At 40.8% G+C, this 12,944-nt stretch overlaps 1 protein-coding gene across 1 annotated transcript; it reads right to left on the bottom strand.

The window, feature by feature from the left end:
• Positions 1-606: 606 nt before the first annotated feature.
• Positions 607-3,800, bottom strand: tescb (tescalcin b). Its single transcript, XM_034602601.1, has 8 exons — positions 3,725-3,800; positions 2,877-2,946; positions 2,587-2,667; positions 2,362-2,501; positions 2,215-2,276; positions 1,448-1,555; positions 1,323-1,370; positions 607-1,217 (listed from the first exon to the last, which is right to left on the bottom strand). The coding sequence occupies exons 1-8, from the start codon at positions 3,786-3,788 to the stop codon at positions 1,140-1,142; spliced, it is 651 nt and encodes a 216-aa protein (XP_034458492.1). The 5' UTR covers positions 3,789-3,800; the 3' UTR covers positions 607-1,139.
• Positions 3,801-12,944: the final 9,144 nt, after the last annotated feature.

The raw sequence follows: 12,944 nt of genomic DNA, 5'->3' as shown, positions 1-12,944 counted from the left end.
GGAGTCAGTGCAGGCCAGTGGAACAGCAGATCTCCATGAAAGGAAAAGAGTATGGAAGATTAGGGGAACTGCTCCTGATCACACTTTTATAACTCACCTGCATTTATTATTTCTGTCTTTGCCCCTTCTACCCTCCTGTAAATGATTTTGATTCCAGGGGGATTTCAGTCCTCAAAGTTTTTAAGGAATAGGAAGTAATTAGAGTAACAGGATTAAAAATAGCTCTTGAGACTTCTGATATGATGAATATGTAAACGCTTTGCTCACACTTGTGTTAAATGTTGAAATAAAAAGGATCTGGTTAATTGTAGGATTTACGATAAAGAAATATCACACCTTGTGTTGTGACTTCTCTGCATTCTTCAAGAGACATTTCTAATTTTAAAATGTTGTAATTAGATCATATACCACAGATCGCACATTTAACTTAGTGTGCGACTAGTTCAAGTCACACTCACACACGGACTTTTCTGAGAAAGCAAAGTGTGACCTGCTGAAAGTTCTTAGAACTAATCAGATTGTGCCGTTTAGCATTTTTAATCTCGCATAAATGCACACTCCCGTTTCCTTTTTATCAGAAATGCACATCATCAAATAGAGTCAGGCCTGTTTTCATGGGGGATTTTTATTGTGCAAATGTCGTGTGCATAGCATGAGCCATGTTAAATATGCTGCAGTGTCAGCGTGAAGGCATTTCTTATTGTTGTCCTATTATTTCTAGACATATACATTTAAAGACAAACTCTTTTATCCCTGATTATTGGGTGCTATTGATAAATGGCATTAACAGTTATAGCATCCATATTCGCATGCATAGTCGTACCGTCTGTTACTCCAGACATGGATATTTGATTATTGCTTTGTCCAACTACTAACAGGCTGGTTATTATATCATGTAGTGCCTCATATTATTGCTTACAGTCAAATAAAAATAATCCTAAAACATCCATAATATAATGTATAATAATTTTTTTTTTTTTTTTCTTTGGATCTGCATAGTTATTCCAACATGAGTAAGGCATAAAGTCAGTGCAAGCGACAAACGTTGGTGTAGGAAACAGGCGAGAGTTGCTGTTATCATGAAAACAACGATGTGTGTCCTCAGAGTCTTCGCCGAGTCACCGACTAACGTACCAGCGTCACTTACACAGGGTCGACGTGTCCATGTTCAAAAAGCGAATGTTCATTTTGGATTCAATTTCAAAGCCATGCAGCAGCTGCAAAAAGAGTTTGACTTTAGTTCCACATGACAATTTAAACTATACTTGTATGTATTGGAAATGGTATTATAGTGTATTATAGTGTATGTTCTGGTTACCAACCTTGAGGAAATGCTCAAATGTGATCCCCTCATAGAATTCATCAGGCTCCTGTGTAAGACAAAGAGTTTACAGACACTGTGCGGACCAACTTGGATTTAAAACTTGTCATCTTATAGCTTACGCACCATGTGACCCATGGAAATGCTGGCCACCTCCAACATGGCTGCATCGGCGATGCTTTTGGCCGTCTCCTTCTCCAAAGCCCCGCTTCGAGATAACAGCTCCTCCACCACCTGGACAGATGTAGAAATAGTTGAAATACTAGAAGGGCACTTAGTAGAGCGCACACTCCACCAAGGCCCAACAGTCCCCTATAACTCAAATGTAATGGATTCTTCCTTGACCCACACTGCCTCTTTCCACCAGGTTTGGTGGGAATCAGTATATAGTTATTTTTGTGTGATCTTGCTCACAAACAAGAAAACAAACAAACCTCCTTAGCGGAAGTCATAACATTACTACATTGAGTTCTATGACACTCCGATCTCCGGGCTGGAGGAAATGACACCCCTCCTCCCTTCACTCATTATCTGCCAATCAAGTACATTGCAGGAAGTCAGTTGACTCTTGAGCGGTAGAGTGTAGATGTCCGATAACCAGAAGTGGAGTTATATATATATATAACTCCACTATATATATATATATATATATATATATATATATATATATATATATATATATATATATATATATATATATATATATATATACTGTAAAACATAAAGAAGACTTTGTTCTGCTTTGCTGAATCTGCATCTTAAATTATAATAATAATAATCAGGACTCAGGAAGATTTTCCCTAAACTGTGCACAAACATTCTTGTAATCTTCATCAGTTAAGTTTATTTAAAAGTTTTAACAGGGCATGAGTGGAGCATTGTTTTTGTCTTACGTGTCTGTATTCCTCCAGGGTTATTGTCCCATCGTTGTCTGTGTCGTGCATGTTGAATAAAACTGTGGAGAAGAACACAACCATCAGCTGCGTCTCGGTCACAGATAACTTTGAGCACATGATCGTGTGGTTTGTGTTCAGACGCACATCTCAGTTTCTCCCTCCTGACGTTCTCACGCTGCTCGTCTGTCATGTGCAGAGACGGGGGCCTGAAATGGGACATGACCACCAGGAACTCCTCAAAGCCGATCTCCTGGACCGTGCCCTCGCCGTTCTGATGGTAGTTTCTATAGAAATGCACGGTGATCCCATTAAAACCCTGACATCTACAGGAGAGATAAGTTTCAGACTCAAGAGGTATGGTCACTGCACCTTCTGTCAAAGAAAGCCTCTACGATCTGTGCACGGATGGGGTTGCACGCGAGATCTGGGATCTCATTGAAGTGATCTCTCCTGAGGAAAGAAGGCTTTTAAAGGAGTGGCACAAGGTGTCACACAAGACATCAACAGAGGTCACGTGCTACAGGCAGCCTGTGGCCACATGGAGCCTGTTAGGCAGGTTTCCATTTCCAAGGAAGAAGGCGGAACAGCGAGCCATTTTATTAGGAAAAGTTGATTTAAAAAAATAAATAAATGAAAATTACACCACAAGGTCAACTTACCGCAGAGTTTCTTCATGGTGGCTCAGCTGTTTGAATCTTTTATGCAGGACTTTGATCTGTTCAAATGAAACTGAAAGAAGCAACGTTCGGTCTAATTCTAATTTGAACGAATGAATCATTTTGACATTTTAAAAGGTCCAGTGTGTAAGAAATTGAATATAAAATAATCCTAGTGATGTTTTCACGAGTGTGTTTCATCTAAATTGTACGAATTGTTGTTGTCTTTACTCTTTATATTTAAATACTTTATATTGACATCGTGAGTGGCTCCTCTCTATGGAGGCCGCCATGTTTTTTACAGTAGCCCAGACTGGACAAACTAAACCTTTTGAGTTTTTATGACAACTGACGGCTGCCACAGGTTCTCTCTCATGTTTTAAAGGGGAGGGTGAGGTGAGGGGTATTCAGCTGCAACATGCAACTTAACCACTAGGTGTCACTAAACTCTACACACTGAACCTTTAACTATGCAATGTGTTTGTTCTCAATGAACAAGCTCTTTAAGTTCTACAGGAAACTTTCATGGCAACAGATTTGTATATTCATATTTTATGTAAAACATTCTGGTTTTCCCTGCTGCTATCCCCCATCTCTGAAACATACACTCTTGTGAACTTGAATTATTCATCGGTGCTGCAGCAGACCAGCAGCTTCAACCTGACACACATAGAGAGGCTGGACATGTGTGTTTATATGATAAAGACAAATAACAGGCCTGATCACCTTTCTGCTCAACAAATGTCAGACACTGGATTTCAAGATAAAACTGGATTAAACCTGTAATTCCAACAGTGACCTCATGTTTTTCCTGATGTCATTTCAAAAGTCAAACACACATTAACACTCACATCCCGTCTTCTCCGCCAGATCAACGTATTCTGGATGACCGGACGCAGACTGGAGAGCACCCATTCCTCCACAAGCCTCCCGACCCGTCCACCTCCAGACGGGACGTGTCCGGGGTCGGATCTCAGAGGATCGTGTTCCGGGGATCCTCCATCTCCACCGGGCTGTGAGGGAAACACAGCTGAGCTCCTCCACCGCCTCCTCCTCCTCCTCCTCCTGCTCCTGCAGGTCCCATCCTCTGCAAACACCAGCGACCACTTCCTGGTGACGACACACCGCCACGGGAACAACAGGCTGCACTTTGAATTATTCATCCTCACTCTGTTTATTATGTGTTATTTATTCAGAGGCTGCGACCGGTGACTGTGTGTTTGTTTACTGCAAAGAAAGATGAGGAGAGACACAAACATGGTTCTCAAATATCAGTGTACAGGATTAAATGACTGAGACGTGAGGGATGTTGTTTCAAACACTAAAGAAAGTGTTTGAATTTTACATATTTTAACATGAATTATGAGAATACCAATGAACTAGTTCCACAGGTGGGACATTTTCTTATGTACAAATACTTCAAACATTGACACACTGACAACTGTTTCTTCTAAACAATGTTTTAAATGCTTTTATTTTGTTGATACGTACGTTTCTACGTGTTCTCCCTGTTAATAGGGTTTTTCTGGTAGTTTTTCCTGACTCTTGTTGAGGGTTAAGAACAGTTATTAACAATTATTCAAATGAACAACAATAACCTGAAGCATGACCATACATATCTTTAACTAACACGACAGGCCACTAAAAACTAATGAATCAACAATTTCAAAACCACCATTGTGAAAAAGATAATGACAAAAAAAGAGTTAACTGGAAACATCCCCCCCTCCCCACGATGCAGCAGGAACATGGTACGGTCCAATTAGCAAACATATTTAAGCAGGTCTGACACAGCTGAGCCTCCTTTTGCTGATCAGCCAGGGAACACAGCTACAACCCACAGAACTGGTGAGTCAAAGAAAACTGATTCAAATAAAAAATGTAATGTCAAATTTCTGCTAATAAAATTGACTATCTTATATGAAACCAGTATCTGTGTGAAGTTATTTTGTTTGTGCATTTCTAAGTGTTGTGCTTAAAAAAAACAAGAGTTGCCTCCATGCTGTTTCATTGTGGCTGTAGAAGCAGCCGTCAGCTAAACACAGATCGTACACATACAAAATCTAACTTTTAATTTGTGGATATGTCAAGGCTTTCAGACTTTTGACTGTAGCATCCTTATAAAATAAGATGTGTCCGTGTGAAATGATTTGTGTGTAACCATAAAAGCACAGTTTGATGGATGTATGTTCATAGAATATTGGGATAAGAAAACAAGCCCTAAATTTATTAACTGTTGTGGAGCTTTAAATTATTTAGCGTAAAACATTTCTCAGGGTTTTGGTTGTTGTGTGTGTGAATGTTTTATTGTGAATAATATATTTCATGTGTGTGCTGAAGGGTTAATCTATTGGTGTGAAGTATTTGTTCTCTTGAGCTTGTCTGTTTCACTGTAAAGCACACGGCGTGTACCTCTGTATGAAATGTACTTTATAAATGAAGTAGTTTCACATCCTATGGTCTTCATCAGGTGTATCAATGTTATTTTTACAAGGCCACGTCACTTGGTCTTCAATTGTGGGGACGTGTAATATAATATGTTAGGTTTTAAAATTCATTCATTATTATCGTAAAACCTGCAGTTACCCTGTTTATACATACGTATTCTGTATGGGGGGCTGTAAAGTTATTCTATTGGTGTTGAGTATTTATATATATTGATTGTTGTTTTGCATGTTTTACTGTAAAGCATGTGGAGTCTGCCTCTGTATGAAATTTACTGGTCTTCATCAGGTATATCAATGTTTAAAGTATTTGTATAAAAGTAAATATCTGACAGATAGCAGTATGGCCAGTAATGGTCAAATGTCAATGATAGCTGGATGATCAGTAGTAAATGTGGGCAGGCATATTGTGTGATAAGCAAAATATCTGCAATAATAGTCCACCACGATCCTGCTCTCTCTAAAAGTTTCTTCTCTCTTGTCCATCAGTGTCTTCGTCAGTGTCTTTTAACAGCACCAGTTCGTTTCCAGGATCTAAACTGGGCGCAGTGTCAGTCTGACAACAACTTTTATCACGCCTCTTCATGGTTTGATGCTTTCCAACAATGTGTCACTGTTAGTTTGTGTGAGTGAAAGCTTCAGTGTGAATAATGTACTGCATTTAATGTGTGCTCTAAGTTTATTGTATTGGTCTGGAGTATTTTCTGTTTAACTGTAAAGCACATGGAGTCTGCCTCTGTATGAAATGTGCTATATAAATTGATTTATATCCGACTGTCTTCATCAGGTGTTTGTCTAATTGTTACAGAATGAAAGTAATTAATTTGTACTTTTTCTCCTAGGATTTTAACACCAATGATTGAAGGCTCTAGAAAAGCTTCTAAATGGATCTTGAGGTGAGAATTTATAATTTTTTGAAAGAGTAAACTTTGAACCTCACTGATAAAAGTTGGTCATACACTGCGGGGGGTTTATTGTGGCCCGTACTGCCAAACTGATGGAGCGTGACTTTTTTGCATCTTTGCTAGTAGTTGAAATATTTGTGGTGGTTATCAGAAGTTGGAAATTTAAACTTCTGACCTCGGCTACTGAGTTGACATCCACCAGAGCAACAACACACATATTGTGAGACATAAATGAGGCCTTCCAGTTCCCACTGGCTTTGTTTCATCATTTTTTAACAAATTAAGTAATAACTGTAGTTGCTTACAAATGAAAGCTTTGTCAGTGGGTTAACGGTTAGACCATCAGGCGTGTTGCAATTCGAGTTATTGTGACATCACTTCTGGGGGCGTGGCCTTGAAGTCAAAACATGTCAAACCCCAGATCAGTCAGCAGAAAATTTGCTGAAGAGCCTGAACTACTCAGAACCTATTGAGACACGACATGGAGGGACTGTTATACCCTCGCATGTTTCATCAGGATCTTAAATGAGCTCACTGTCATTTGTCGTCGAGCCCAGTCAGCATTTGTTGAGACCGTCATGTGATTGCATTCAAAGCCTGTTGTGTTTTTACAGACCTGCAACGTGACGATGCAAATAAAGATGTGATCCAAACAGTTCCTGGTGACTGAAATGTTTTCATCAGTGATCTCTCCTCACCGACACTAGTCCTGGTTCGGCTTTGAGAGGAAACCTACTCGTGAACATTTTGTCACTGGATTGATCAAAGTGACACAAACTAAATGATGTATTGATCAAAACTTTGTAGTGCTCACGTACACCACATGGTGGCAGCATTTTATAAAGAAAAGGGTGGGCATTGGTTCCTGACTAAAGAAACATCAGTTATTCTTGATGTCAGTTTGATTTGTTTTCATTTGGGCCGAGGTATAAAACTTCACGTGTAGCACTTGTGGTTCTATATTGTGTCATCCTCTCTGTTAATATACAGGGTTCTCATTTTCAGTATTGTAGCAACGCTCTCCCTTCTCCTCCCTCACCATTCATACGCCTTTGTATGGGTTCTCATCAAATTACTGTAAGCCAATCCCAACCTTTCCTGTTTTCCATCCAGTCCTGAAGAACTGGTTTCATCGCTGCTAATGTTAAATCAACAGGCTCATTAAACACAACTGACCGGCTTAGAAAACAAGATGGCTATCAAACCATTTTCTCCTGGTATGTCAACCTACTTTTCTTTTACATGCTAGCTGAATGAATGACATAATTATTTCTTTTTGGGGCATTTTAGACAAAACAAAACGATTTAAGTGCATATTTCTGTCCAAAAGGAGAAGGAATAGAGAGAACTTAACTGACAAAGGATGTAAACTAAGAAATTTGTCATATTCTCTACATGTGTACACGGTTGTTCTCAGAAATCCACTCGGAATGAGTCCAATCAGACTCAAATGTGAGCAACTGTCCTTAAAGAGTTTATGGAAATAGGGAGTTTTTAAGTTGAAGCGCTCAACCTTTTTTTCACGCAGACGATTGGCAAATCTGAAAGCCTCATTATGGCACCAGTCGATTATGAAGTAAATTAAGGTGCAGTCGCAGAATGTCATGAGCACTGGGAAATTTCCTTGGGCTCTTTCTTCTTGTTTCAATATAAGTGGTCTGATTGGTCCCCCCCCACCCACTCCATCCCCTCAAGCCACAATCAACTGCTTGTGAGCTTTTTCAGGTCTGTGTGCCACGATTGTGTGAATCTGATGAAGTGAAACCTGAGTCAAAGCATTCGTCCTTAACCCATGACCAGACTAACAAGTTGGGGGGGCCCTGAAGGTTTTGTTGACACTGTTGCTAACCCCTCCCCACACAAACCAACAAACACTGCCACACTGGACTTGACCCCGTGAGATGGCTTTACTTTAAATTACCAATATACAATGTATGAGCACAATAGAAATTCCAAAACCAACATTTTGATACAAGATTAAAACAATACAGGGCACTCTGTGGATAATGTACTTGAGTGGTGCAAATTTCTACCTAAATTTTAAATAAATCAATTTACAAATAACCAGTTTAACTGAGTCTCGAGGGGAATCTGGTCCCCAGGGTGAGAAATCCAGTCATCTACAGCCCGAAGTTACTATTCTTCATAAGCCCTGAGAATGTTAGATTATAAGACTATATCCTCTGTCAATGACAAGTAATGAAACAAAGAATATTTAAAATATAAAGTATGTACACACAGGAGATCCATCACTGTCTGTTAGGGGCCCACAGGGTCTCAGTCAGTGTCTGACAACAGCACCAGTTTATTTCCAGGATCTAACCTGGGAACAGTGTTGTGAGTCTGACTAACTTTGCGTCTCATGGTTTGACCACTTCTAATAACATGCTACTGGACCTGGTGAGGTGTGGATGACGGAGGGATGTAGAACCACAGGAATAGTTTCTGATGAACACGCTGTCACCTTGTAAGAACGTTTTCTGTTTGCGTCACGGGTGTTTTTCTGTTAGATTTGATTTCCCTTCTGTCACGAGCTTGTCAAGTCGGAGCCGAGTCTCTGTGACATCCTCAGCTCTGCAGTCGACAGGATGCTCGTCACATGGGGTTTGATGTGATAACCGAGCGAGTATCTTGACAACCTGGTTTGCACTTTATCACCTTTCATTATTGTCATTCCCTCCATGAAGGTCTGAGCCTCCCTCTCTGTCAGTAGTTAGACGATTGGGTGCAACGGTGCTGACCTCACATTTCACAAAACATTCTGACTCGTCAACAACTATAATTTGGCATTTGGGAAATAGGCTCAGTTGTCTGATACCAACAGTTTGGTTGGACAGTTTGTAGCCTGTGATGTGGTCGTCTTTGCTCCAGCTGAATCCTGGACGACTCCACTCATGGGTGTGATGGTGCAGGAGGTTATGACTTGTGATGTTTTTGTCTTTTTCCACATCCTGATTGATTCCTAATCACCACACATGAGATCCAGCAGGTCGCTCTTGACGTGTTGTGTGGATTTGTAGTAACTTGAATATTCTATCGGTGTGAGTGTAGCATCTCTTGAGTGCATTTCTAATTCTCGCTTGTCTCCCAACAGCTTTTCTACCTGTTGCAGAACATACATTCAAGCTTTGCACAGTGTAGTATCGCCCCCTAGTGGAACTCTTTATTAGTGCCTTTATTCTATGCAAGGCACACAAATGCAGTATTTACTCAAAGTTGACACTATTCAATTCCCATTATAATTTTCATTAATGCAATTGTTACTATTACCAACCATTATCATTGCTACTATTATTAGTTGGTTCTATCAATATCAATATCTTTAAAGTTCCATTGTGTAAGCTCTAGATAAATGGGATCTATTGGCAGAAATTGAATATAAAATAATCCTAGTGACGTTTTCACTAGTGTGTTTCAACTAAACTGTACGAATTGTTTTCTTCAACGTAGAATTGGCCCTTTTATATTTAAATACTTTATATTTACATCAGGAGCAGGACCTCTCTACGGAGGCCGCCATGTTTTTTTTACAGTAGCCCAAACTAAACACCTTTTTGAGTTTTTATGACAACTCAAGGCTGCAACAGGTTCTCTTTCATGTTTGGGAGGGTGAGGGGTATTCAGCTGCAACATGCAACTTCACCACTAGATGTCACTCAATTCTACACACTGAACCTTTAAGTATCATTTTTGTTTTCATCACAAGATCCTGTTCATGCTTAAATACGATTGGAGACTCTGGTCCTTTTCTCTCTCCTCTCTCCCCTTTCCACATACTTCTCTCTCGCCCCACATTTTTTTTCCTCTCACACAAAGGGTCAAGGCAGATGTTTGCCCACACGCAGTCGGAGGATTCTCCCAGTTAAGTGCGTTGTTTTTCTTTCTCTCTCTCCACCATCTCAATGTGTTTGCTCGCTGTGGGTTTCTCTGTTATTAGGTCTCAACCTTAAAGCACCTTGAGATGTTTGTTTTGATTTGGCGCTATACAAATGAAATCCCAGATACGATACAGATGTAGGCTACTCCATACAATGATACAGCACTTCTTGCCTTCTTGTGGCCCGGACAAAATGGATGTGAGCCTAAAGTGATCCACTTGTAAAATAGCAAATGTGGCCCAAACATCCTTAAACAAATGTGAGCCTTTTTGTTGGCAAACATGTGGTGCTCTAGACGAGGTGTAATTTGGACGGAACCTAAAGTGGCCCATGGTGAATATGGCCCAAATTGCATAAAACAAATTCGGGCCCCCCCCTTTGGTTGACATGAAGTATTGCTATGGCTTAGTTATGGCCCAGATGAAAAAGGAGCAGGCCGCCCAAGTGCCATCATTTCGTGTGGTGTGGGGGCCGGGTGTGGGATGTACGCCAAATCTGGGCAGAAACAATTTTGTTATGTGGGATGACGTTGAATTAAATCACAAGCATTATTGATAGAGGCATGTATAACAGCATCAGCAGGTCAGAGTTTTTATAAGTTAACAGGTTTTAATGGCGTGGTTACAACACCGTTACTGGCCCCTGGCGTTTCAGAATAAAAGGATTTTTCAGTGGTTGAAAGAGCTCGACCAAATGAGACCATGCTCATTTATTTTCTCTGTGCAGAGGAATTGATGCGTCTGCTCCTACAGAATCAATCTGGTCTGAAAAAACAATACATTTTCTTTTCTTTATCACTCTCTGCCCTTGAGATGCTCTTTCTCATAAAATTGGCTCACTTGCTGCGTGTGTGTGTAAACCATTACCGAGCGCACTACGTCTGATGGCTGGGAATTGATTTGAATAAAGACTCGGCTTCGGAGAGAGAGAAGGGGGGCCAGAGTAAATATAAGGAGGTGCCGGTTATTTACAGACACAAAAAAATAGGGGGCGGAATAAGCGTGGCCAAGGAGAGAGGGCAGCCTGAGCCTGCTTTGCATGCATGGGGGCTTGTGTGGGAGAGGGGAGTTGACAGGGCGACGCAGTGCTGCCTCCAGCTCTCAGACAACAGCTGCTCAGAAAGAGGAGACGTCCTGAGGGTGCTGCGACATGTCTCGCTCTCTCTCTCTCCATCTCACTTCACCTGTCTGCCTCTTCCTTTCACCACACACACACACACACACACACACACACACCTTTCTCAATGATGCACACACACACTGGGGCAAGTGTGTTGTGAGATTCATAAGAAATTGGCAGGCTGCCTGCGCTCAAACAAAACACTCCACAATAAACCATGAGGCTGAATTTCTGATGGAATCTCTTGTTTGTTCTTGTTATTCAGAAAGATGCTTATAAAGAGTAATTACCTGCAGTTTAATGGAAATGAAATCTTCTCCCTCCGCTGCTGTCCAAGCTGCTGATGAGACGTTTGTCTTGACTTCGAAAACAAGACTTTTCAAAATTTGGTTAATTTTCTGTGTTTTGATCTATTTTATTCTGCAAAGAATAGAAAACCAATTTATGCTGAGTAATTTTATTCAGGACCACACACACACACACCACACTAACACTGAAGATTGTTTGATGTGACAGCTCCTGTTTTTATGAAAGTTTTCTTCCCCATTAAAGAGAGAATCGCTTCAAAGTTCTTCGTCTCACATGAAAACTTGAGAGATCATTTAATCACCACCTAATCCAAATGAGTGCATGACAAATTAATGAATAGTCGCCCTGCATCGATAAAGCAGACTGTACATTAATATAAATGGAGCTGAAATGAGACCGAAAAGCCACTTTTTGTTTTGAGTATAGTTTTAATTACTTTCATCAATTTGGAGGTGAAAAACATCCAGAAAGGACGATCGGGGGGGCTGATGATTGAGTGAGAAATAATCCTGTCATGAGGGACACTCGCTGAAAATACCTTCTGTCGATGAGGCTAAAAGACCAAATGTATAGAAAATGTATTTTTGTGTAAATTTAGCATCGAACGGTGAGGAGGAATTTCAACGCTTATTTAAACTTATTAGTCTGTCTCATGCAGTACATCAGGAAAGTCGTTTCATTTCTTTTTTTCCCCAGTTTGCTCATGTATTGATGGCATAAAAAGGGACAAAGAACTGTACCTTTTGCTTGTTGCCCTTGGTTTGTCAATAGAGAAAAGCAGAAGGGATTGCAGAGGCATGGACGGGGCAGGATTTGATCTCCAGACAGAGAGCAATCAATTTTCAGAGTACAAGCGGTTCAGACGCGGACAAAGACGAAGCTAGGTTGCACTACGAGACGGTATGCTTGTCGGAAAAAGGTTTTAAGTGAAGTTGGGAATCATTAGTTATTAAAATCAAGATCAGGAAGACTTATTCAACCTGTTATTTTCAAGTGATGTAGAAATAGTAATATTCTTTCCTGTGTCAACTTCCTCCAGCGTCTCTGTGGGATCCCTCATCTTTCCCAGGGGCCAGATGGACGATGTAATCCCTCCAGTGTGTCCTTGGTCTGTTCTGGGTTGTCGTCCCAGTTGGTCATGCCTCAGGACGTCTCCGAACCGAGGAGTGTGGCCTTTTCAACCACGCCTGTTGGCTCCTCGCACAGCGAAAGGAGCGGTGATTCAGCGTCGAGGTTTTTCAGAATCACTGAAGCTCAGTTTAACAGGCAGACACCAGCCAGCCGGCGGAGAAACCTCATTACAGCCGCTCCTACCTGCGATCTCATTCTCTCTGTCACTATTCAACGAGGACGTGAACCAGGGCCGACGGTTCAATTGAGAGTTTTACTCTTTGGGCTCGGCTCCTGACTTTCCCC

This window comes from Hippoglossus hippoglossus, chromosome 12, assembly GCF_009819705.1.
Source record: "Hippoglossus hippoglossus isolate fHipHip1 chromosome 12, fHipHip1.pri, whole genome shotgun sequence".
Lineage (NCBI taxonomy): Eukaryota > Metazoa > Chordata > Actinopteri > Pleuronectiformes > Pleuronectidae > Hippoglossus > Hippoglossus hippoglossus.
This window is presented reverse-complemented; position numbering and strand designations above follow the sequence as displayed.